This window comes from Palaemon carinicauda, chromosome 11 (assembly GCF_036898095.1).
Source record: "Palaemon carinicauda isolate YSFRI2023 chromosome 11, ASM3689809v2, whole genome shotgun sequence".
Classification (NCBI taxonomy): domain Eukaryota; kingdom Metazoa; phylum Arthropoda; class Malacostraca; order Decapoda; family Palaemonidae; genus Palaemon; species Palaemon carinicauda.
In genome coordinates, this window is record NC_090735.1 from 109898333 (window position 1) to 109925452 (window position 27120).

At 49.0% G+C, this 27120-nt stretch overlaps 2 protein-coding genes across 3 annotated transcripts in view; both read right to left on the reverse strand.

Moving 5' to 3' along the window:
* The window catches only part of Uba1 (ubiquitin-like activating enzyme 1), a 472916-nt gene that overhangs the window by 256243 nt on the left and 189553 nt on the right, over positions 1-27120 (reverse strand).
* Positions 1-27120, reverse strand: part of LOC137650116 (dymeclin) — a 243632-nt gene that overhangs the window by 160455 nt on the left and 56057 nt on the right. For both annotated transcript variants that reach the window (XM_068383247.1, XM_068383248.1), the window contains exons 3-4: positions 10091-10237; positions 9769-9899 (exon numbers count right to left, since the gene is read on the reverse strand). In XM_068383247.1, coding sequence (XP_068239348.1) covers positions 9769-9899; positions 10091-10237 — 278 coding nt within the window. The remainder of the gene's footprint in view (positions 1-9768; positions 9900-10090; positions 10238-27120) is intronic.

The following is a 27120-nucleotide window of genomic DNA, read 5'->3' on the forward strand; positions in this document are numbered from 1 at the left end:
GCACCAAACTCAGGGACGAATTTGAACATTACCTCCCCCCCTTACCCTTGCATGGGTGATGTCATATAAGAGACCATGAAGTTCATTGACTCGCTTGGCCAAAGCCAAAGCTAGTAAGAACACCGTCTTCCAAGTTTGGTGGAGAACTGAAGCCTGGCGTACTGGTTCATAGTGAGGTCTCTTAAGAAACCTGAGAACTCGAACCACGTTCAATGGAGGAGGTCTCACATCCGACTAAGGGCAGGTAAGTTCGAGTTGGGAAAGTTCCTAGCGAGGAAGAAAAGATCATTTATTTGAGCCTGAAGGCTAGACTTAAGGCTGAGCAATAGCCTTTCACCCCCGAAACTGAAAGGTGCATTTTCTTCCTGCAAATACATGAGGAACTCCGCTATTGCTGGAATAGTGGCATCGAGTGGAGAGATACCCCTTTCACGACACCAACCACAGAAGGCTTTCCACTTTGCCTGGTAGACAGATACGGATGATTTTCGCAGATGTTCAGATATCCTAATCGCAACTTGTTGCGAAAAATCCTCTCTCAGCGAGGAGATGCTAGATAATCACCAGGCGTGAAGTCGTAGCGAAGCTACGGCTTTCTGTAAGATGCTGGTATGTGGTTGTCTGAGTAGATTGATTGATTGATTGATTTAAAGTTTTCAGGCATCCTGACATCTAAGGTCATTGACGCCGGTAACATTTAATTTATGTATACAAAAAATAAAAAATAAAATAAAATAAAAAATAAAAGAGAATTCAATTAAAATCATAAAAGTTGAATGTCATAAAAGTTAAATATTTTTCAGAAGACCTGCTTCTGAAATAAATCTAAAAATGCCACTTGCATGGTAGGACACATCATTTCCAAGAATCTTGGCAAGGATGAACCTGCCCCCCTCACCTCGAGCCTCAAACAAATATCTATTCCTTAAGTTGTTATAATTGGGGCATTCGGTCAACAAAAGCCTTACTGTTAGAGGTACTAAACAGTCGTCACAATACGGTTGGTGTTGGCCCTTCAGCAGAAACTCGTGTGTCAACCGAGTGTGATCAATACGGAGACGACAAAGAGACGTCTCCCATTTTCGGGGCATCGTATTATACCTCCAAGGAGATATGTCATTTGTTACCTCTCGCATTTTATTCCCATCTAGGCTATCCCATTGCTGTTGCCATTTATTGCAAACCAATTTCTTGATGTCAGGTAAGAAATCATTACAGGGAATGGGATACCTTCTTGGCAGCAACTCGGATGCAGCATTCTTAGCCAGTGAATCTGCCTTCTCATTCCCAGACACACCTACATGTGCTGGAACCCAACAAAATTGAACTGTTATACCTCTCCGTCCAATAATAAAAAGCCATTCTAAAATCTTTAAAACTAGAGGGTTATTAGAATTAAAAACTTCTATAGCTTGAAGGACACTCCTTGCATCACTAAAAATTGTAAAATTACCCTCCTTCTCCAACGCTATTTTCTCAATAGCGGTTAATATGCCATACAGTTCGGCAGTAAATATGGAAGCGGTCAGAGGAAGTGCACCTCTACAATTAAAACCATTACTATGTACTCCAAATCCAACGCCAGCATCAGATTTGGAGCCATCAGTATAGATAAAAGTTGATCCTCTATGTTCTTTAACATGTTCATTAAAAAGAGACCTGGCTTCTAGGTCTGACATATTCTTCTTATCTCCAATAAAATATTTACAAAAAGATATCTCTGGTAACTTCCATGGAGGCATTGATGAGACCTTGAATGGAAGTACCTTATTTCTAATTATATCCAGACTATTTAATAATCGTTTCACCCGAAAGCCAAAAGGTTGAGGAGATTTTGGGTGCAACTCAAGGTATGATGCGTGTCTTACAAGGCTTGCAGTCTGAAAGGCTAGAGAGTTAGGGAGTCTTTGCAATCTAAACCAATACCGAATAATGGAAGACATTCGGTAAAGGTCTAGAGGTAACTCTCCAGCATCAACAAGGAGACTTGGGATAGGCGAGGTTTTAAAAGCTTCAGTAGACAATCTAATACCTGCATGATGTATCGAGTCTAATATTTTAACCGGCTTGGGGTGGCTGAAGAATATATTTCACAACCATAACTAATTTTGGAAAAAATCAAGGCCTTGTATAATTTTAGAATAGTATTGCAGTCTGCCCCCCATGATGTAAGGGATAATACTTTTAAGATATTCAGAGCTTCAACACATTTAGCTTTTAACGCTTTTAAGTGAGAAACCCATGTAAGCCTACAATCAAATATCAAACCTAAAAATTTAGCTTCTCTTGCACATGGTATCCGTTGACCTTTAATATATATATCCGGGTCTGGATGTACTCCCCGGATACGACACAAATGGACAATGGTAGTTTTACTTGTCAAGAACTTAAATCCATTCATGTCAGCCCACTGGATAATTTTATCAATAGAGAGTTGGATTTTTCTCTCAACCATTGCCATTCTAGTGCCAGCAAATGATATTGAGAGATCATCCGCAAATAATGTTGAGAGAACATCCTGAGGAATGGCTGAGGATATCCCATTAATTGCTAGTGCAAAAAGGGTTACACTCAGCACACTACCCTGAGGAACTCCTTCTTCCTGGCACTTACTCTCTGATAGTTTCCCCAACTCTCACTTGAAAAACTCTACGTGAAAGAAATGCCTGAATAAATAGTGGCAGCTCTCTCAATCCCAATTCATGAATGGTTTTAAGTATACCATATCTCCATGTGGTATCATATGCCTTTTCAAGGTCAAAAAATACTGTAACATGGTGCTGTTTGGAAGCAAAGGCTTCACAAATAGAAGACTCTATTCGTATCAACACATCAGTCGTTGAGTGCATTTTTCAGAATCCACATTGAATCGGTGATAAAATACCTTTCTTTTCAAGGTACCACATCAGCCTTGCATTGACCATCTTCTCCACGATTTTACATAAACAAGATGTCAATGCAATAGGACGATAGTTTGCTGCTAAAAACTTGTCTTTACCGGGTTTTAAAAAGGCTAAAATAATGGCTAGTTCCCAAACACTTGGGTAACTATGATCATGCCATATTCTATTAATAATACTTAAAATAAATAGCTTTGTATTAAAATGTACATGTTTAATCATTGCATATGGAATTCCATCGGGTTCAGGGGCTGTATCATTGCAATGAGCAAGTGCGGAATCAAATTCTCTTTCAGTGAAAGGAGAATTATACGACTCTTCCCTTCTTGTTGCAAAATTTAAAATTTCTTTTCTTCAGTGCTCCTATACTGGTGACCAGGGGCTCCTTCACACTTGCTGGATACATTTGAAAAATGATTAGCCAGGGCATTGCTAACATCATTTGCTTCAGTTACATACTGGCCATTCACCTTCAACACTGGTGGTGGGTTGGGGGTGAATTTGCCAGCTATCTTTTTTACTTTCCTCCACACAGAAGATGGTGGTGTTCTACTGTTAATGGAGGAAACAAAAGACATCCATGACTGGCGCCTTGCTTCTTTCATGGCACGACGGAACTGTGCTCTACATTTCTTGTACATAATTAAATTCTCATCAGTTCTGCGTCTACGCAATCGTGTTAAGAGATCTTCTTGTGGCTCTGTGGAGGGCAGTTAGTTCTTGCCTTTCTTGTCCTTGACCGGAAAGGGCTTAGACACCACTGTCTTCGCTGCCGTTGTCTTGGTGGGACGTGGCTGCTGGGGTGCTGGAGGTTTATAGGGCTTAAATGTCAAAGCCCTTGTAGGAGGGAGTCTTGGTGACTTCCTCCACCTCTCAGTAGCCTGCTCCACGTCCTCAGGCTCAAACAGGTTCGTTCCCATAACGGAAGAATGTCTGAGCCTGTAGATTTCGGTGCTAGGGGCCTCCCGGTATTGTCTTGGAGTCCTTTGACTCCCTCCTGGGAGGAATGCAGGACTCCAACAATGATGGAGGCAGGCTCTTCTCCACCCTTATTCGAGAAGACTTTACCGCGCGAGGTGGGGTTTCCCTCAATGGTGTGAAGGGGGAACGTCTCACCTCACGTGACTCTCCTGAGGACGGGAAATCTTCGTCCGAAGGGAAGGAAGAAAAGTCTGAGGGGGGATGGAGCTTGCCTCGAAGACTTACGAGGAGACAGCTTCGTCCTCGGAGAAGTTACCGTGTCCGAAACTCCTCTTTTCCTCTTCAGGGGAGTAGATGCAGCCAAGGATTTGTGGCCCAACTCAAAGACAACAGGCTTGAAAGCCTGTGCTACCGCTCTGATTAGAGCCCCAAACCAGGGCTAACGGCTGACGGCTGCGCTGTCAGACACTCCCTCTGGAGAGGGAGTCGCCTGTAAGAAGAAAGAAGATAAGGAAGAAATATCCCTGGACCTTTCTGGAACCTTCCCCCCTACCGGCAAGCGCACTGTTCTGCGCTTGCAGGGGGCGAATTTAGTGATGGCGCCCTTACCGCGCGTTGTCCTGCAGCCTCGCGCGTGGGAGGGTATTGGCAATTGCGCTGGGGAGCGCGCTGGGGTATACCCGGGGCTCGCACGCGGGCGAGACTTCATAGAGTGCGCAGGAATCAGATTGACGTGCAGGATCAGAATGAAGAGCCCGTGCGGGCGAAAACAAAAGATCGTCGGCGCGTGCTCGCGTACCAGAATGTTGGCACGCGCGCGTACGAGTTTGTTGGCGCGCGTGTGCGGAAGACCATCAGCGCGCGCATGAGCGCGGAAGACCATCAGCGCGCGCATGAGCGCGCAAGACTTTTGGACGCGCGCGTGCAGAAGACTATCGGCACATGCGCGCGGAAAACTATTAGCGTGTGCGCGGGAGACCATCAGTACCCGCGCACGGAAAAGATCGTCGGCGCTTGCGCGCATAAGAAGATCGTCGGCGCTTGTGTGGATCGTCGGCGCTTGTGTGGATCGTCGGCGCTTGTGTGGATCGTCGGCGCTTGTGTGGATCGTCGGCGCTTGCGCGCGTAAGAAGATCGTCGGCGCTTGTGCGTGTAAGAAGATTGTCGGCGCTTGCACACTTAAGAAGATTGTCGGCGCTTGCACGCGTAAGAAGATCGGCAAGCGCGCGCGCGGGAAACCATCGGTACCCGCGCGCGGATAATCGTCGGCGCTTACGCGCGTAAGAAGATCGTCGGTGCTTGCGCGCGTAAGAAAATCGTCGGCGCTTGCGTGCGTATGAAGATCGGCGAGCGTGCGCGCACGTAAACCGTGCTAGTAGGTTGAAGGGTCAGCTGGCAGGACAATCAGGAACTGGGATGTGTTCTTAAAAAAGGGCGGGCTTCCCTCGATGAGGACCGTAAGCAGGTCTGCTTTAGAGTCCAGGACCGAAGTCCTTCGTTGCAGCACAAGGTTGCGCTGGTAGATCGGTAGGTCAGCTGGCAGGACGATCAGGAACTGGGATGTGCCCTTTGGAAGGGCCAGCATCCACCGATGGGACCGTAAAAGGTGCGTGTTAGAGGCCAGGACCGAAGTCCAAAGGACCACGTTGCAGCACAAGGTAGAGGTCACTGGAAGTTCTGCTTGATCCTCCGAGGCAGTGTCTCTATGAGAGACCTCTCCTGCGAACGAAAGAGGTGCCCTTCGTAGAAGGGACTTGAAGACACTCGTGGTGACGCCCCTTAGGGCCGTTGGATCAGCAAGCTGACCTTATCAGTAGCGATCCTCCGAAGAGGAGCGATCCTCCGAAGAGGAGTCTCTATGAGTCGTCTCTCTCGCGAACAAGAGAGGTGACACTTCGTAGAAGAAACCTGAAAACACTCGTGGTGACGCCCCTTAGGGCTGGTGGATCAGCAAGCTGACCTTAGCAGTAGCGAATCTCCGAAGAGAAGTCTCTATGAGTGGTCTCTCTCGCGAACGAGAGAGGTGAACACTTTGTAGAAGAGACTTGCCAAGACTGTGCTCCACCCCTGAAGGAAGAGAAACTCAGCAAGGGGGGAGAAAAGTCTGGCCGCAGGGCAGCAACAGTAGTCGAAGGCGATGAATTTATTAAGGTATGGGGAGTTCTCCCTCTGAAGGGAGAAAACCTCACACCTGGGGAGGAAACCTCCTTCGGAAGGGAAGTTGTCCAACTCCTGGAGGCAAACCTCCATTAGCATTCTGAGATGATCTGAAGTGCTGGCATGTTGTCACGGGAGAACTTCTAAGAGAAGGGATAACGTCCATGACAACGTCCTCTGAGGGACGGCAGCGACAGCAGAATCCCCAGGCATGAACAGGACAGCTCTGCTTCGTTGGCACTTTCTAGTCGAACGAAGAAAAACTGCATAGTTAACAGGGAAAATAAAATTAAATAATTATTTTAACAGAAATTCCCTAGGGAGGAACTTCGAAGAGGAACCCCGAGGGAAAAACATAAAATAAGAATTAAGTATGCGCCCACTTTCTCCAGATGACATCCACAGGAGAAGGGGGGGAGTAACTTTAATAAAAACAGAATTATAATTATCTAATCATCTAAGAATATAATAGTGAGAACCACTGAACCCCCGAAGGGAAGTAGTCCCCACGGAAAAAGCTGAAAAGTTAAAATACAATTAGATTTCACTAAAAATAACTGAAACAAAGAAACGGAATAGCAACCTAACCCGCAACGGGAAAGGAGCTACCGTAATAGTACGTAGTTGTAGTAAAGGTGAACGACCTCGAGTAGAGAGAGACCGTAATCAAGCTAAAAAAAGGCCACATTCCCTTCGCTGAGAATCCAAGTTTCCCGTAGGAAAAGAGGAAAAGCGAAGATAACAGATGAATGAAGAGGGTCCAGGCGATGACGATTCCCCTGCGGCGGCAGAGTTAACGTAAATATGCCAACGGGAAGAGCGATGGACCCGAGAGGCAGAGGTCGTTCCCCACGAAGAGGAACTGTGGTGGCCTTGCTATGCAAGTGTCGTTGTCGTACATCACACACACAGCACAAACACTGAAAAGAAAACTTACTACATTTCTATACCCAAATATATACATAAACATAAAGAATGTTTATATATATATTACAAGTATAAGAAAAATTAAGTAAAAAGACAAAAATTAATGGCAGTCCATCATAGGCGAGGAGAGAGAGGGGCAACAACCGTTCTCGCTCCGAGCCAAAAGTAAAGTGAGCTCAAGCACAAGTGTGTGTGTGAGGGGGGGGGGGAGCAGGCTAATCCCCTACCCCCCGCTAACTAGCGGTGGGGTAGTTAACCCTCGTTAAAATTTTAATGGCTCGTCATTTCAGCTACGCTGAAAGTAATAACCCCTATTAAATAGCGTGGTTTGTATGTCAGTTACAGAACAAAGAAAATTTTGTTGGGATTGCAAGTGATGTGTGTGGCAAGAAGTTTGATGGAGGCAGCATGAGGAAGGGCAGTGAATGGTAGAATGGAGTGAAGGTAAAAGTGGAAGAGAAAAAGAGGGCTTTTGAAGAATGGCTGCAGAGTAATAGTGTAGAGAAGTATGAAAGATATAAAGAGAAGAATGTGGAAGTAAAGCGCAAGGTAAGTGAGGCAAAGAGGGCAGCTGACCTGAGGTGGGGTCAGGGATTGGGTCATTCATATAAAGAGAATAAGAAGAAGATTTGGAAAGCAGTGAAGAGAGTAAGGAAGACGGGTTCAAGAATTGAAGACAGTGAAAGATGGAAATGGAAGGTTGTTAAAAGGAAAGGAGGCAAGGAAAAGGTGGGCGGAATATTTTGAAAGTTTACTGAATGTTGGGGATAATAGGGAGGCAGATATAATTGCTGTTGCAGGTGTTGAGTTGCCGGTGATAGGAGATGAGAATAAGAGAGAGATTGCAAGAGAGGAAGTGAGGAGAGTACTAGATGAAACGAGAGTAGAAAAAGCATCTGGTATGGATGGTGAGAGAGCTGAGATGTTGAAGGAAGGGGGTGTGACTGTACTTGAATGGTTGGTGAGATTGTTTAATGTGTGTTTTGTGTTGTCAATGGTACCAGTAGATTGGGTTTGTGCGTGTATTGTACAACTATATAAGGGTAAGGGAGATATGCATGAGTGTTGTAATTCAAGAGGTATTAGTTTGTTGAGTGTGGTGGAAAAAGTGTATGGTAGAGTACTGATTAATAGGATTAAGGATAAAACAGAGAATGCAATCTTAGAAGTACAGGGTGGTTTTAGAGGTAGGGATTGTATGAATCAAATTTTTACAGTTAGGCAGATATGAGAGAAATATTTAGCAAAAGGTAAGTAGGTGTATGTTGCGTTTATGGATCTGGAGAAAGCGTATGATACAGTTGATAGGGAAGCAATGTGGAATGTGATGAGGTATTATGGAGTTGGTGGAAGGTTGTTGCAAGCAGTGAAAGTTTCTACAAAGGTAGTAAAGCATGTGTTAGGATAGGAAATGAAATGAGTGATTGCTTTCCGGCGAGAGTGGAGCTGAGACAGGGATGTGTGATGTCGCCCTGGTTGTATAACTTGTATGTTGATGGAGTGGTGAGAGAGGTGAATGCTCGAGTGCTTGGACGAGGATTGAAACTGGTAGACGAGAATGACCATGAATGGGAGGTAAATCAGTTGTTGATTGCGGATGATAATATACTGGTTGCAGACGCGGAAGAGAAGCTTGGCCGATTAGTGACAGAATTTGGAAGGGTGTGTGAGAGAAGGAAGTTGAGAGTTAATGTGGGTAAGAGTAAGCTTATGAGATGTACGAGAAGGGAAGGTGGTGCAAGGATGAATGTCATGTTGAATGGAGAGTTACTTGAGGTGGATCAGTTTAAATACTTGGGGTCTGTTATTGCAACAAATAGTGGAGTGGAAGCAGATGTACGTCAGAGAGGGAATAAAGGATGCAAAGTGTTGGGGGCAGTTAAGGGAGTAGTAAAAAATAGAGGGTTGGGCATGAATTTAAAGAGAGTTCTGTATGAGAAAGTGATTGTACCAACTGTGATGTATGGATCGAAGTTATGGGGAATGAAAGTGACGGAGACAGAAATTGAATATGTTTGAGATGAAATGTCTAAGGAGTATGGCTGGTGTATCTTAAGTAGATAGGGTTAGGAACGAAGTAGTGATGGTGAGAATGGGTGTAAGAAATGACTTAGCAGCTAGAGTGGATATGAATGTGTTGAGGTGGTTTGGCCATGTTGAGAGAATGGAAAATGGCTGTCTGCTAAAGAAAGTGATGAATGCAAGAGTTGATGGGAAAAGTACAAGAGGAAGGCCAAGGTTTGGGTGGATGGATAGCGTGAAGGAAGCTCTGGATGATAAGAGGATAGATGTGAGAGAGGCAAGAGAGCGTGCTAGAAATAGGAATGAATGGCGAGCAATTGTGACGCAGTTCCGGTAGGCCCTGTTGCTTCCTCCGGTGCCTTGGATGACCGCGGAGGTAGCAGCATTAGGGGATTCAGTGTTATGAAGCTTCATCTGTAGTGGATAACGGGGGAGGGTGGGCTGTGGCACCCCAGCAGTACCAGCCGAACTCGGTTGAGTCCCTTGTCAGGCTGGGAGGAACGTAGAGAGGAGTGTCCCCTTTTCTGTTCATTTGTTTCATGTCGGCTAGCCCCCAAAATTGGGGGAAGTGCCTTGCTATATGTATGTATGTACATACTTTCATTATTAGTAAGACTTCTGTAAACCATATTTTTCAAATTTACTGAAACAAGATTGATAGTTTACAAACTGTGAGCATCCACACTTTCTTCCCGTCATTATTTTTTTCATATTCTCTATCAATTGCTCCTTCTATTTTTTATTATTTCCTCATTTTCTCCTTGATTCATTTTCTACAAACACTGTACAGTACTTTATGTAAGTTTTACTACTATAATATAATCTCATTGTTTGCACTTACTTTCATTAGATGAAGCTGGTCCGGTTTGTAAAACTTCAATAACATCACTTTCTGGTAAATGTTGTAGTAGTAACTTGCAAACACAACGAATAATGAAGAGTGCATTGTATGCTTGCCAAGTAAATACATTGCTGAAACAGACAAAAATTTAATTTCTTCCCAGATATGAAAAATAAATCTTCAATGGATAGCATTATTCAAAACATTAATGGCTTATAGAGCCAAACATGTAATAGTATAAAAACAGTACTTTAAACAATAAAGTATACATAAATATGAATTACTTTACATAATTTCACTTTATAATGTGTTAAATACTTACTTTTCACACTGAGTTGATGCTTTTAATTCTGTGGCTCTAGAAAGGAAGACATGAATTAGCGAGGCCACATTCCCACTTGTTGCATAATTCTTAACAAGCTCTTCATACAGATTAGTTAACGATTCCTCAAGAAGGCGATAGTCTGAGCTGCAAATAAAGAAAAATATTTTACTATAATTTTATTTTACAATTTTCTCAAAATAACAAATTTGGAAATAATTTGTATTTTTCCTAACATACAAACCTGGAGCTATTTATAGGGTATTACTTTCAGCAACGCTGAAAACTAGCCAAGACAATTTTATTGAGGGATAACTACCCCCTTCCCCTAGTTAGCGGATGGGGGTAGACCAGCTACCCCGCTCGCTCACACCCGTTGGCTGAGTAACCACATTTGCTTTCTGGCAGGACTTCTAGGGGGACAGGGTGGTGGGCCAATTTGTATAAATAGCTCCAGGTTTGTTTGTTAGGAAAAATGACAAATTCGGAGATAATTTGTATTTTTCCTAACCATACAATCCTTAGCTATTTACATTGGGCTTACTTTTCGGCGTAGCTGAAATGACGAGCCAATAGTTTTTAACAAGGGTTAACTACCCCCGCGCTAGTTAGCGGGGGTAGGGGAAGGGGTAGCTTGCTACCCCTCCCCCCCCCCACACACCGGTGATTTGTTTCACTTCACTTAGAGGTAGGACTTGACTTGGGGGTCAGGGCTGGCGGGCAAATATGTGTAAATAGCTAAGGTTTGTATGGTTAGGAAAAATACAAATTATCTCCGAATTTGTCATTTGTTCCGTAACCGAAATACAAACCACGCTATTTACATTGGGTGACTTACCCCTTAGGAAGGGTGGTAAGTCCCCAGCCTTACTGACTTTGGCTTTGCCCTGGGGGCTCTGCCTCCCAGTGAGTAGCACTTGAGAAAAGGAGCCCCTGCACCTCACAAGTTCCTTGCTTCTCTAGGAACGAGTGGCCTACATAAGTTGTGTGTGTGCAGGAAAGAGCGTGACTCGTCCTATGAAGTTGACCTTGAGACCTTTAGATAGGAATCCAGGATAGGACGTTCCCAATACCACCTCGTCAGGGTATGGAGGACGCGACAGTATTAAGCTTGATACTAGGAGCACAAGGAAGCATGGGTTACCTGCAGAGGTTGAGGTCAACTATGCGAAGACCAGGATGCTGCTTCCCCAAGAGAGGGGAGAATGAAAAAAGAAGTAGTGGTTAGACAAACTCTTTCATTCACGCAGACTAAAACCGGGTAACAACGCCCTCAACCTACTGCTACTTGTCCATAAAGGAGCCCGAGGTTAGACCAGCTGTTGTGCAGCCACCACAGGGCCGATAGAAAACGTATCGAGGCTCCAGTGGGTCACGTCCTGCAGGTAGTGGGCTGTGAAGGTCGTCTGACGCTTCCAGACCCCAGCTTGAAGCACCTGCGTCACAGAGAAGTTTCTCTTGAAGGCCAGGGACGTAGCAACGCCCCAGACGTCATGTGCCCTAGGGCGACGTGACGGAGGAGGGTCTGGATTCAAGGCGTGATAGATAACCCTTCGAATCCAAGCCGACATGGTATTCTTGGTGACCCTCCTCTTCGTCCTGCCTGTGCTAACAAACAATGGTCACTCTTGAGGACGAACTGCAGCTGTTCTCTTCAAGTAATACCTCAGACTCCTCACTGGACATAGTAGCAGCTGGTCTGGGTCGCTTTTTACAGAACGGAGACTCGCGATCCTGAATGAGTCGAATCGTGGATCCGGCACTCAAGGATTCTGAGTCTTGGTAACAAACTCAGGGACGAACCTGAATGTTACCTCCCCCCATCCCGTTGAATGGGCGATGTTGTACGAGAGACCATGAAGTTCACTAACTCGCTTGGCCGAAGCCAAAGCAAGCAGGAAAGCCGTCTTCCAAGACAGGTGGCGATCAGAGGCCTGGCGTAATGGTTCGAAGGGAGGTCTCTTAAGAGCCCTGAGAACCCGAACCACATTCCAAGGAGGTGGTCTCACTTCGACTGAGGGCAGGTAAGCTTATAGCTACGTATGAGTAGAGAGAGTTCCAGCGAGGAAGAAATGTCCACGCCTTTCAGCCTAAAAGCCAAGCTTAAGGCTGAGCGATAGCCTTTCACTGCTGAGACAGAAAAGCGCATTTCCTCCCGCAGATACACGAGGAACTCCGCTATTGCTGGAATAGTGGCATCGAGTGGAGAGATACCCCTCCCACGACACCAACCACAGAAGACTCTCCACTTCGCCTGGTAGACTCCTTCAGAGGACTTTCGCAGGTGCCGAGACATTCTCTCCGCAACCTGTTGCGAAAAGCCTCTCTCCGTGAGGACACGCTGGATAGTCTTCAGGCGTGAAGCCAAAGCGAGGCCACGGCCTTGTGAGGGATGTTGGAGTGTGGTTGTCTGAGTAGCTCGTGTCGTAGGGGTAGTTCTCTCGGGAGCTCCGTCAGGAGCTGCAGAAGGTCCGGGAACCATTCCGCGTGATGCCATAGCGGAGCTATCAGAGTCATCGAACAGTTGACCGAGAGTCTGGTCCTGTTGAGCACCCTTCTCATCAGACAGAACGGTGGGAAGGCGTACACGTCGATGTTTGTCCCACCGTTGTTGGAAAGCATCTTGCCAGAGTGCCTTGGGGTCCGGGACTGGGGAGCAGTACAGAGGCAGCTTGAAATTCAACGCTGTCGCGAACAGATCCACCGTCGGGGAACCCCACAAAGTCAGGACTTTGTTGGCTATCTGAGGATCCAAAGACCACTTGGAACTCACTATCTGCGAAGCCCTGCTCAGACTGTCGGCAAGCACATTCCTCTTGCCAGGAATGAAGCGAGCTGATAGTGTTATCGAGTGGACTTGGGTCCACCTCAGAATCTCTATTGCAAGATGGGATAGCTGCTGCAAAAAAGTACCTCCCTGCTTGTTGATATAAGCCACTACCGTGGTGTTGTCGCTCATCACCACCACGGAGTGACCCGCCAGGGTCCGTTGGAACTGTTGAAGAGCCAGGAATACGGCCTTCATTTCTAGCAGGTTGATGTGCAGGTACTTTTCTGATTCTGACCAAGGGTCTGAGGTCCTCTGGTTCAAAACGTGCGCCCCCCACCCTTCTTTTGACACGTCCGAAAACAGTGTCAATTCCGGGGGGAGGACGAGAAGATCCACTCCCTTCCGTAGGTTCTCGTCGACCAGCCTCCACTGCAGGTCCGCCTGTTCCAAAGGTCCTATCGGGACCAGAAAGTCCGTGGAATCGGATCCTTGATTCCACCGGGACTTGAGCCGCCACTGCAAGGATCTCATCCTGAGGCGGCCGTTTGGAACCAGACGAGCCAGGGAGGACAGGTGACCTAAGAGACGCAATCACAATTGGGCGGGAAGCTCTTCTCGCCTGAGGAAGGGTTCCGCCACCCTCCTCAGCCTTGCTATCCTGTCGTCTGATGGAAAGGCTTTGTGGAGATTGGTGTCTAACAACATGCCTAGATAAACCAATCGTTGGGACGGCTGCACAGAGGACTTCTCGAGATTTACCACGATCCCCAGATCCTGGCAAAGACTCAGAAGCCTGTCTCGGTGTCGAAGAAGGGTCGACTCCGAGTCTGCTAGGATCAGCCAGTCGTCCAGATAACGAAGGAGAGGGATGCCGTTCCTGTGCGCCCAAGATGAAATCAGAGTGAACACTCTGGTGAACACCTGAGGAGCTGTGGAGACACCGAAGCACAGCACCATGAATTGGTAGGTCTTGCCGTCTAGGCTGAATCTCAAGTACTTCCTGGAAGACGGATGGATTGGGATCTGGAAGTACGCGTCCTTTAGATCCAGTGTGCACATGAAGTCTAGGGGTCTCACCGCAAGTCTGACCGTGTCCGCTGTCTCCATGCTGAACCGAGTTTGCTTGACAAACTTGTTCAGAGCCGAGAGGTCGATGACAGGTCTCCAGCCTCCAGACGCCTTCTTTACAAGAAAGAGTCGACTGAAGAAGCCTAGGGAGCCGTCGACGACCTCCTGGAGAGCATCCTTCTTGAGCATGGTCTCGATTTCTGCCCGAAGGGCTAGCCCCTTTACCGATCCCATGGCATAGGAGCTCAACGATACTGGATTCGCTGTCAGGGGAGGTTGAGATGTTGTGAACGTGACGCGATAGCCTTGGCCGATCACGGAGATCGTCCAAGCATCGGCCCCATGTTGCTGCCACCTGTGCACGCAACTCCGAAGGCATCCCCCCACAGGTGGACACGCGGGGGGACTGCCACTCCTAGCGTTTGCAGCCGCGGCCGCCCCCTCTAGGAGTCTTGCCTCCCCTGGAGGACTTACTGCCCCTCTTGTCCTTGGCAGGAAAGGGCTGGGGCTTAGACACCACCTTCTTAGCTGCCGGTGCCTGCTTTGGTGTCTTGCGAGGCTGCTGCTGCTGTTGCTGCGGAGCTGGAGGTTTATAGGGCCGAGATGTAAGGGCCCTTTGGAGGAGGGAGTCCTGGTTAGACTTCCTCCACCTCTCAGCTGTGCATTCCATGTCCTGAGGCTCTAACAGATTCTCCCCAAGGAGGGAAGCATGCCTGAGCCTACAGACATCCACGGCGGGGACCTTCGGGTGGAACTTCTCGGTTACCGCATCACGCCGCTTCAACACCGAGTTGGCCCACAGGGTGGTAACCTGATGTGCCAGGAACTCGATGGAACGGGTTCCCGAGAGGAGGAAGGTCTCCAGGGCCTTCCTATCGGCCTCCTTAGACAAATCCTCAGAGCGCAACAGGATGCCCAGAGACCCTAGCCATATATCCAGCCACGAAGTGGCCTGCATGGCGCACTTCGCGACCTTCTCATGGCTCAGGATCTCCGACGCCGAGAATGTCACCTGCCGGGCGGAGAGCTTCTCGAGAGGAACTCCCCTAGCAAGCTCTTCTACTGAATGATGGAGGGGAAGAGCGAGGCTAGACTCCCCCAAGATCTCAAAATACCTCCTCTGCTGGAGGTGAGGAGGTGGGAGGAGTTTGTTCCCAGCAGAGGAACGACTGGAGGAAGCGAGAGCTGCGAGTTGAGCATTGGCCCTGGCTCTGGCACTCTTCAACCCCTGGGACCAGGGCAGAGCCGCGCTGGTCTTGGGGAGCTTCTGAGTACCGTATACCTGGTCCAGGACAGTGTCCTTGCCTTCTCGGGGGGCGATCACGGGGTCCACGAACCCGTTGAGTTGCCTCATCAGGCTCAGGACCTGCCAGAAGGCATGCTCAGACTCCTGGTGGTCTCCTCCCTGCGGACTGGCAGCTAAGTCTCCCGTCCCCGGAATCTCTTCCTGGGGAGATGCGTGGACGTTCTCCCGGGGTGCAGCTGGTTCCTGACGAATCCTAGAAGAGGACTTCAGGATTGCCTTGGATTCCTTGGGTTCCCTCCTGGGCGAGATACACGACCCCAACAAAGAGGTCTGGAAGGCGCCCTCCGCGCGAGACAATTCCCCTCCACGAGGAGATGACTCCCCCCTTGGTGCCGAGGGGGAGATCACTGCCTCACTGGATTCTCCCGAGGACGGAAAAGCCTCGTCCTCGGAAGAAGGGGAAAACGCCTGCGAAGGGGATGGAGCCTTCCTGACGGACCTCTTAGGAACCAACTTCTCCCTGGGAGAAGTCACCACGAAGTCCACTCCTCTCCTTCTGTTCAGCGGGGGCGAGGCAGCCGCTGGCTTGTGCCCTTGATCGGCGAGTGCCGGCTTCATAGCCTTCACTAACGCCCGCATCAGAGGACCAAACCAAGACTGCCGAGACACGGACACAGAGTCCGAAATTCCCGCTGGAGGGAAGGGGATCGGGCGATCCTTCGGAGTGGACACCACTGGACCTGCCTGTAAAGAAAAGGGTGAAGAAAGTTGTACTGACCTCTCTGATGGGTCTTCCCTATCCTGAACAAGAGTCCTGCGCTTAGGCGGAGGCGATCCTGATTGCGGTCTGGCGACACACGTCCCTGCTGCTGTCGCGGGCTGCGAAACCCGACGCGAATGGGGGTCGTGCTGACGCTCGCGCGTAGGCGAAACAACGGAATCGCGAGGATGTTGAGGCGCGGGCTCGTAATCGCGCGGAGACAAACGAGCGCGGGAGCGATCGCGCGCAGGCGAGTGGTCGCGCGGGCAAGTGGGCGCAAGGGGACACGGGCAAACGAGCGCGTGGGCGAGCTGGCGAGTGAGCACGTTAGCGCGTTGGCAAGGGAACGTGTTGGCGCGTGGGCGAACAAGATCGCTCCGATGACCGCTGACGATGTTGACCAGGAGACCTGTAGCGCATGGGAGAGCAATGGCGAGCAGGCGATCGGTGGCGCGTTGGTGAACGCTGGAGTGTAGGCGAGCGATGGCGAGTTGGCGCATGGTGGCGCGTAGGCGAGCAATAGCGCGTAGACCGCATAGGCGAACGACCGCGCGTGGGCGAGCTGACAGAAGGCGACCCATGTCTCTCCAGATCCTCTGGGCGACGGCGCGTCGTAGAGCGCTTGCGCGCAGGCGATAGGTCACGTGGGCAGTATGGAGATCGCCGATGTTCAGGTGATCGCTGACGCGCTGGGGACCGTTGACGCGCAGGAGATCGCTGACGAGCAGGCGAACGTTGATGCGTCTGTGATCGCTGGCGTGCTGGTGATCACTGGCGAGCAGGAGGGCGACGCGTGGAATCCTGTGAGGGCGCTGCCGGCGCGGTGCGCAAAGGCGAACACTCACGAACGGGCTCAGGAACAGGAGGGGCGTGGGCGTACAGGCACTTTGGAAGTACGCGCAGGAGACCGCGAGCGTTGCTGCGCTGGAAAAGGCTGACGAGCAGGATCGCGAGGGCGAGGAGAAGAGTCCTTGGTCACAACCTGAACCGAAGTTCTAGGTAGCGCAGGCGAGCGTGGGCGCACAGGGCGCGAGTCAGGAACTTTGAGCGCAGGTGCGCTCTGACGGACAGGAGATCTAGGGCGCTCAGGGGAACGATGGCGCACTAGGCGCTCAACAGGAACAACAGGATGAACGATGTCCTCAGAAGAGCGCTGGCGAGAAGAGGGGCGACGATCATCAGGAGAGCGCTGGCGAACGGGAGAGCGCTGGCGAACGGGAGAGCGCTGGCGAACGGGAGAGCGCTGGCGAACGGGAGAGCGCTGGCGAACGGGAGAGCGCTGGCGAACGGGAGAGCGCTGGCGAACGGGAGAGCGCTGGCGAACGGGAGAGCGCTGGCGAACGGGAGAACGCTGGCGATCAGGAGAACGCTGGCGATCAGGAGAACGCTGATGAGCAGGGGAGCGCCTGTGCGCTAACACTGCAGGAGGGCGCACAGGGGAACCCTGACGCGCAAGGGAAGAACCCACACCGTGGGAAGCAACCCTTTGCCCCGAAGGGACCGTTGCCCGTCGGCTGACGAGGTCAGGCTGCTGGACGTCTGCACCAGAAGCTGAAGGTCTGGAAGGCGTAGGAGACCGATCCCCAGAGAGGTCTAAGGAAGCTGGAGCTGCAGGCTGCTTACGGCGAGGAGAGTCCCCCTCGGAGGAAGGAGGAGAAGATTCAAAAAGGCGCTTCTTAGCACCCTTATTGGGAGACGGGAGGCCCTTGCTGCGCAGCGGACGGTGAGTCTTACGGCGAAGGCGGCCACGAGGTAGATCGTCAGGACCACCAGTCCTCCGAAGGGGAGTCTCAGTCAAAGCACTCCCCCGAGAGGGAGGCTTGTCAGCAGAAGAGCCCGCGGGACTCCCTTCCCCCTTCGAAGGATGTACGGAAGGGGGAGGAGAGCCTTCAGCACCATCATCCACAACAGGAACCGCAGAGGATTGACCCGACCCGTCGGAAGCCTCTGCCACCACGACGTCGACGATAGACAGAGGATCTACCTCTGCTATCACCGGCGACTGCTTAACAGCGGCCCCCAACTGGACAAGGTTAATCAGGGCTTCCCTGGAGGGCAGGCCCTCAAGCCCCAAGGAAGCCCAAATCTGAAAAAGATCATCATGAGACAAGGAGTCATTAGCAACAACCTCCCCCGGAGGAGGAGGGGGAGCCGCCCCGCTATGGGAGGCGACGCCCTCTCCCTCAACCCAAGGTCGGGAAACAGAACTAGGGCCTGCGCTCCCACTCGGCGGTCTCTCCTTAGGAGCCGAACAAGGGGGAGCTTCGGAGGAGGTTTGGGCGGCGAAAGAAGAGTCCCGAGAGCCTTCCTCCTTCAAGACAACCCCAGAAGGAGAACGGTCTCTCTTGGACTTCTTCTTACGCCGGTGGCCAAACCTCTCCCACTGGGATGCAGACCACTCCCTGCACTCACTACAAGTATTCTCTCTGTCACACCGTCGACCTCGACACTGCGGGTAAAGGGTGTGAGGATCTGTGTCCACCGCAGACATGAATGTACCGCAAGGGCGACCGGCAATACCAGGGCACTTGCGCATGGTGAACAACTAAGGGTGAGGCCAACTTCAAACGCACACACACAAACTGGAAGAAAAAGCAAAAAAAGATTAAGGGTGTCAACGAGGACATGGACAGACACGTCTGTCCATCGCCGGAGCCAAAAGTGAAGAAAATCACCGGTGTGTGGGGGGGAGGGGTAGCAAGCTACCCCTTCCCCTACCCCCGCTAACTAGCGCGGGGGTAGTTAACCCTCGTTAAAAACTATTGGCTCGTCATTTCAGCTACACCGAAAAGTAAACCCAATGTAAATAGCGTGGTTTGTATTTTGGTTACGGAACAAATACAAATTATTTCCAAATTTGTTATTTGTTCGGACACAGATACAAACCTTTTGCTATTTATAGGGTGACTTACTCTTAGGAGGGAGGAAGTCCTACCAACCGGCCTTGGCTATACCCTGAGGACCTGAACCCCGTTCCAAGGGGGAGGTCTTAGCTCTCCCTGGGGACATGTAAGCTTGTAACTGCGTACAAGTAAAGAAAGTTCCAACGAGGAGGAAATATCAACTCCTTTCAGTCTAAAGGCGAGACTAAAGGCTGAGCGGTAGCCTTTGACTGCCGAAACCGAGAGAAGCATTTCTTCCCGAAGGTATACAAGAAACTCCGCTATAGTTGGAACAGAGGCATCGAGTGGAGAGATACCCCTTCCACGACACCAACCACAGAAAATTGACCACTTCGCCTGGTAGACTGACTCTGTGGATCTCCTGAGGTGTCCAGCCATTCTTTTTGCAACCGGTTGCAAAAAGCCTCTCTGTGTGAGAAGGTGCTCGGCAGTCTCCAGGCGTGAAGCCGAAGCGAAGCTACGGGTTTGTGGAAAATGCTGGCATGTGGTTGTTTGAAGAACTCGTGTTGTGGGGTGAGTTCCCTCGGGCTCTCCGTGAGGAGATGCAGAAGGTCTGGGAACCATTCTGCGTGATGCCATAGCAGGGCTATCAGAGTCATTTGCAAGTTGTTGCTTGTTCGTACCTGGTTGAGGACTTTTCTCATCAGACAGAACGGAGGAAATGCGTAAGCGTCCAAGTTTATCCACCGTTGTTGAAAAGCATCTTGCCAAAGAGCTTGGTGATCCGGGACTGGGAAGCAGTACAACGGGAGCCTGAAATTCAGGGTCGTTGCAAACAGATCCACAGTCGGGGAACCCCAAAAAGTCAAGACTTTGTTGGCTATCAAAGGATTCAAAGACCACTCGGTGCCAACTATCTGAGTCGCTCTGCTCAGCTTGTCCGCTAGCACATTCCGCTTGCCCCGGAATGAAGCGAGCTGATAGTCACCGAGGTGTCTTCTGCCCATCTGAGTATCTCTACTGCAAGATGGCACAGCTGCTGTGACAAGGTACCGCCCTATTTGTTAGGTAGGCCACTACTGTACTGTGGTGTTGTCGCTCATCAACACCACGCAGTGCCTAACCAGGACCTGGTGGAACTCTTTGAGGGCCAGAAAGGCTGCCACCATCCCTAAAAGATTTATGTGCTGGTACCTTTCTGATTCAGACCATTGGCCGGAGATGTAATGGTGCAGCACGTGTGACTCCCACCCTTCTTTTGATGCATCCGAAAAAAGCATCAATTCTGGGGGAGAGACGAGAAGATCGATCCCTTTGCAGAAGTTCGGCTCCGCTAACCACCATCTGAGATTCGACTGTTCCTCTAGCTCTATGCAGACTAGTTGATCCCGGGAATCAGTGGACTGGTTCCACTGGGATTTCAGTCGCCACTGGAGAGGTCTCATCCTGAGGCGACCGTTGGGGACCAGTCGGGTCAGGGAAGAGAGGTGAGCAAGAAGGCAAAGCCAATACTGCACCGGAGCTCTTCCCAACTGAGGAAGACCTGTGCTATCACCCTCAGTCTCTGAATTCTCTCATCTGATGGGAATGCTTTGTGCCTTAGAGCGTCTATGCGCATGCCTAAGTATATCAGTTCTTGCGAGGAAGCAGATGAGACTTCGAGGTTTACCACGATCCCCAGATCCTGCCAAAACCTTAGAAGCTCGTCTCGGTGCCAGAGAAGGGCTGCCTCCGATTCTGGCTGAATCAGCCAGTCGTCCAAGTATCTTAGGAGATGGATGCCGACTCTGTGGGCCCAAGATGATGCTAGGGTGAACACTCTCGTGAAGACCTGGGGTGCTGTGGAAAGACCAAAACACAGTACCCTGAACTGGTAATGCTTCTGGTTGAACATGAATCTTAGATACTTCCTGGAAGACAGATGAATTGGGATCTGGATGTATGCATCCTTCAGATATAGAGTGCACATGAAGTCCTGAGGTCTTATCGCTAGTCTGACAGTGTCGGCCGTCTCCATTATGAACGGGGTCATCTCGACAAACCTGTTCAGAGCTGAGATGTCGGTGACTGGTCTCCAGCCTCCAGACGCCTTTCTCACAAGAAAGAGTTGTCTGTAAAAGCCTGGGGACCCATTGAGGACCTCCTGGAGAGCGCCCTTCTCCAACATGGTCTGGACTTCTGCCACGAGTGCACACTCCCATGAGGATTCCTTCTCACAGGAGTTCGATGGAATTGGCACTCGAGTCAGTGGAGGGAGAGAGAGCGTGCCCTAGTGGGATCGGCCTCGGCCGGATCCCCTCTTTCCCTTTCCTCCACGAAAGGAATTTTTATTGCGAAAGGTTTGCTTCACACCCTTTTGACCCCACTGTTTTGAGTCTCTAGCCCTTTTCAGTTGCGGTTTCTGCTGTGGTTTCCGCTGTGGCTGAGAGGGGTAAGGTCTGGCTGTTAAGACCTTCTGGATGAATGAGTCCTGGCTGGACTTCCTCCACCTCTCTGCCACCCGTTCGACAGCCTCGGGGTGAAACAAGGAATTGCCCTCGAAGGGTGCATTCCTTAGTCTCGCCACTTCGGCCCACGGGAGGTGTCTGTGGACCTTGCCTATGACAGCATCCCTCCTCTTCAGGATAGTGTTATCCCACAGGTTCACTATCTGGTGGGAGAGAAACTCAATGGCCTGAGTCCCAGACAATAGGAAAGTCTCCAATGATTTCCTGGAGGCCTCCCGAGACAGGTCCTTAGACCGATTCAGTTGTCCTAGGGATCCCAACTAGAAGTCGAGCCACAAAGTCGCCTGCATGGCATACTTCGCCACTTTCTCCTGGTTAAGGATCTCGGAAGTCGAAAAGGAGACTGGAAGTCCCGTGAGCTTCTCGAAGACTGTGGCCTTCGAGAGTGCCTCTATGGAGTGATCGGGAGGCAGCATTGGAAGAGACTCCCCGAGAATCTCGTAGTACCTCCTATGGAACACATACGGAGGAGGCAGAAGCTTGGAGTATGAGTTGGAGAGGAGCGAGGAGGTGGACGCTGTTGCCTGGGACACTGCCTTCTGTCTGGCACTCTTTAACCCCTTTGACCAGGGTAAAGCTACACTGGTTCTTGGTGGTTTTTTAGTGTCATAGAACTGGCCAAGGACCGTTTTCTTTCCACTTAGAGGTGCTGCCGATCGATCTGGTAGTCCATTAATGGATCGGATGCAGGCTAGGACCTGCCAGAAGGCGTGTTCCGACTTCTTCCTCTTATCCTCCGTTAGCTTAGGGCTAGCGGCTGCTGGCAAAGCATCGTCCTCGGGATCGCTCTGCCATTCCACATTTCAACTCTTAATTATAGAGAGACTGCCGAAGAGGTGCTCTCTTCCGGCTGCCTAGGAGGCAGTGAAGAAGGAAGCCTGGCTGAGGATTTTGGAATGGTGAATAAATCCTTCAGCTCCCTGCTACATGGCAGGTGGTCCTCTGTCAATGAGGGTCCTGAGGGCTCTGCAGGTCTACAGACAGGATGAGAGAAGTGTTGTCAAATTGTCAAAAATTTCTGGATATGTTCTGAAATTTGCAACTATTGTCAGAATTTAAGAAATTATGGCAGTCTTCTAAAATTTGTAATGATTTGTCAGTTATTTCCCAAAATTATATAAATCTCTACAGAAATCTGGGAAAAAACAGATTTTGAGCAAAGCGAAAAATGACAAATTCGTAGATAATTTGTATTTTTCCTAACTATACAAACCTTAGCTATTTAATATGGGTATTACTTTCGGCGAAGCTGAAATGACGAGCCATTAATTTTTAACGAGGGTTTACTACCCACACCGCTAGTTAGCGGGGGTAGGGGAGGGTAGCTTGCTAAACCCCCCTCACACACATCTGTGCTTGAGCTCACTTTTCTTGGAGGTAAGACTTCAAGGGGGATTGGGTTGGCGGGCAAGTTTGGTTAAATAGCTAAGGTTTGTATAGTTAGGAAATATACAAATTATCTACGAATTTGTCATTTGTTCCGTAACTGGAATACAAACCACGCTATTTAATAGGGGTGACTCACCCCTTACCAAGGGTGGATGTCCCAGCCACTCTGGCTTTAGGCTTTGCCCGGGGACTCCTTATTCGAGTGTGTAAGCACTCAAGAAATAAGGAGTATCCTGCACCATGCTAAAACCATGCTACGCAAGGTCTGCGGCCTACGCAAGCTGTGTGTGTGAAGGTATGAAGAAGTGTGACTCATCCTAGAAAGTTGTTCTGAAGTTCTTTAGATAGAAACTTGTAGACTACGATTTTTCCCATACCACCTCGTCAGGGTATGGGGACGTAACAGTATTAATATTGATACTAAGAACACAAGGGAGCATGGTTTACCTGCAGTGGTTTGAGGTCAGCTATGCAGAGAACCCAAGATGCTGCTTTCCCCAATAGAGGGGATGATGAAGGAAAGAATAAGGGCCAGTCAAACCTTTTCATTCATGCAGACTAAAACCGGGTAACAATGCCCTCAACCTTCTGCTACTTGTCCAATAAGGGGCTTGAGTTTTTAAACCAGCTGTTGTGCAGCCACCACAGGACCGATAGAGAACGTATCGAGTCTTCTGTGGGTCACGTCTTGCAGGTAGTGGGATGTGAATGTTGTTTGACGTTTCTACACCCCAGCTTGAAGAACCTACGTCACTGAAAAATTTCTTTTCTGGGCTCGACCTGTGTCGCTCCGTGAAATGCTCCTTAAAGCACCATTTCTAAGGCATAAATACTGCTAAAAATACCAGTGAAAAAGTTGCATCGAATGCCAGAAATAAACCTAGCTCGCTCACTCTAAAAGTGTCGGTATAGTAACTGGGGCGTGTTAGAACCACTACCAGAGGTCCCTTACCAATTAGTCCTCTCCTTCCTCAATATCCCCCGATACTACGAGGTGCTGTTCTACATCCAACTACTGCCCTCTACTACGACTACCCGCCCCACCCCTACCACTACCCACGCTTCTACCCTCATTCCTTATCTAGCCTAGTGAGATTCGGATGTGTTGCTTTCATAGCTTTGTGTTTCGGTGTTTTTAAAGATGTCAGACGTTTTGGAGATCCCTGCTCCCAAGTTGAGTATTATAATTGTCTGTTTTGATAATTCTGGGTAACGACACACGTTAATCTTTATAATCCTGTTTGTTTTTAGTCTCAGCCGCTTTGCATGATGCCTTCCCTTACAGGTATTTTGGCGGCCATTTTGGTGTCGCTACCTCCTGGTCTCTTTGTTATGTGCGACCTTCAATTAGTTCCTCATACTAATTGTGGTCTCATTTAGTTGTTTTTAGAAATCTTATACAGTATTTTGGCATGGTTATTGACAGTTATTTAGGCTTTTTGAGTGCTCGGTTCGTTAACCTACCCGACCGGGCAGTACGCGGCTTCGGTCGGTAACCTTCCCCGTGAGCTTCCTCTTTGGTATATCTATTATATGTCTTAGTTAACTTGTTCATTTGGAGTATTTTACGGGTAATCGGAACATGGTTTTACTTTGATTACCTGACCAGGTCGGTATTTTACCCGGTTTTGGAGGGCTAGTTATTGTTTAGAGTAGTGTAGTTTTCCCTGTCCAGGTCGGCATCTACCCGATTTTGGAGGGTTAGGCTATACGTTACTTTTACGCCATGTTCCTCCCCCTCCTTTACTCATTATGTCGTTATAGCCTATTTAATTACATATGTCTGCCACATTATTATTTTTGTTGTTATTGATATTGCGTGCTTTCGCGGGAAGCCATATGCCTACCGCCTCATGGGGTCTTTCCTTTGTGTTTCGGAGGGTAGCCCCACCCCCTGGCCACACTGGTCACCTGATTTTGAGCCAGTCACTCCCCTTGGGTGCCCTCTCCCCCTATAGGTCTTTCGCCATCCCCTACATCGGGTGGTGGGCTTCGGTCACGTGTTCTTATTGAAAATGGGAGTCACCCGAGGTGTGTTTTCATAGAAAATGGGAGGCTGGCTCATATACTCCGTGCGTCGACGCGGGTAGCGCTCTCTCCTCGCCTCGTCATGGTTGGCCGCCAGGCGTGCAGGACTGAGTGTGCTTCTCACCTCGTACCTCGCCCCCTCCCCCATTTCCTGGTACTCCATCCTTGTTATCCTTCCATTCCGGGAGGGCCGGGATAGTTTGAGAATCACATCTATAAAATGGTAGCTATGATTCTTTGATCGGATTCAGATACAGTGATACCTCGGTAGTCGAACGACTCTATACTCGAACAATTCGGAGTTCGACCAAAATTTTCGAGAAATTTTTGCTGCGGTGCTCGACCAAAAATTCGGTACTCGACCAGCCGAACACGTGACGACCGCATGGGCTTTGTGATGATCGCGCCATCTCGGCCACTCTCGCTTGTTCGGGAAGCATCAGTTCTCTCGAGAGCGTCACTCAGACAACGCGCGATCAGCATTCGTTGTGATTTAGTGATTTTCAGTGCTTTTAATTGCTTTTTTAGCTTTCATAATGAGTCCCAAGAAAGTAATGAGTGTTAAGGGGAAGGAGAAGAGGAAAACAGTGCGAACAACGATCGAGTTGAAGAAGGAAATTATAGCGAAATATGAGAATGGTGTACGAGTGTCCGATTTAGCGGTAGAATACGGAATGGCGAAGTCGACCATTTCTACGTTTTTAAAGCATAAAGAAATGATTAAGAAGGCGAATGTTGCAACGGGAGTTACGGCGGTAACTAAGCAAAGGCCACAAGTGATTGAGGAGATGGAAAAGTTGCTTTTAATATTTATTAAAGAAAAACAGTTGGCCGGGGAAAGTGTTAGTGAAGCGTTCATTTGTGAAAAAGCGTTGCATATCTATGAAGAATTAGTGAAGAAAAGTCCGAGTACCAGTGAAAGTGATTCATTTACATTTAAAGCGAGCAGGGGTTGGTTTGAAAAGTTTCGTAATAGAACAGGTATTCATCGTGTTACTAGGCATGGGGAGGCAGCTAGTTCGGATCAAATTGCAGCCGATAAATACGTGGGGGAATTCGATCGGTACATAAATGAACAAAATTTGATCGCACAACAAGTCTTTAATTGTGATGAGACTGGGTTATTTTGGAAGAAAATGCCAGCCAATACGTACATTACCAAGGACGAGACGAAGATGCCAGGTCACAAGCCAATGAAAGATAGGCTAACATTGTTGCTGTGTGCAAATGCAAGTGGCGATTGCAAGATCAAACCCTTGTTAGTGTACCACTCGGACAACCCCCGGGTGTTCAAACGAAATAATATTTGTAAAAGTGCACTACCAGTTATGTGGCGCTCGAACACTAAATCTTGGGTCACAAGACAATTCTTTACTGAGTGGATAAACGAAGTGTTTGCCCCCCAGGTTAAGGCTTACCTCATTGAAAAGAGCTTGCCAATGAAATGTCTTCTGGTTATGGACAATGCTCCTGCACATCCTCCAGGTCTCGAGGATGACTTGAAAGAAGAATACAGCTTTATCAAAATCAAATTCTTGCCCCCCAATACTACTCCCATACTCCAGCCCATGGACCAACAGGTCATTTCAAACTTCAAAAAACTCTATACCAAGGCCCTTTTCAGAAAGTGTTTTGAAGTGACCAGTGACACGAAGTTGACCCTAAAGGAATTCTGGAAGGAACACTTCAGCATCCTCAACTCTGTTAACATGATTGACCAAGCTTGGCGAGGTGTGACCTATAGGACATTGAACTCTGCCTGGCGTAAGCTGTGGCCATCATGTGTCACAGAGAGGGAGTTTGAAGGTTTCCAACCAGAGGCGGGTCCAAGCACTGCTACCCCTGTAATTTCTGATGACACTGATGTCGTTGAGGAAATTGTTGTCATGGGCAGGAGTTTGGGGCTTGAGGTCGACAAGGATGATATTGATGAGCTTGTAGAAAGCCATTCTACCGAGTTGACTGTGGAGGAATTGTTGCACCTGCAACAACAACAGCAGCAGGATCTGATTGTGGAGCAGGAATCTTCAGAAGAGGATGAGGTAAGGGAGGATGTTCCAAGTTCTCTCATCAATGAAATTTGTTCCAAGTGGGCAGATGTGCAGGCTTTTGCTGAAAAATACCACCCAGAAATTGCAGTAGCAAACCGGGCAGTGCATATGTTTAATGATAGTGTCATGTATCATTTTCGAAGAATACTGCAGAGGAGGAAGAAACAATTAACAATAGACCAGTTTTTCACAAAAGAAAAGAAAGCTGCTACATCAAAGCCTGTTTCTCCTCCAAAGAAGAGACAAAGAAGAGAAGAAACCCCTGAAATAGATCTGCCCACCCTTTCATTGGAGAGAGAAACAACTCCTGAAGGAGAACTACCCCGCCACATCATGGAAGGGGACTCTCCTTCCAAGCAGTAACCTCC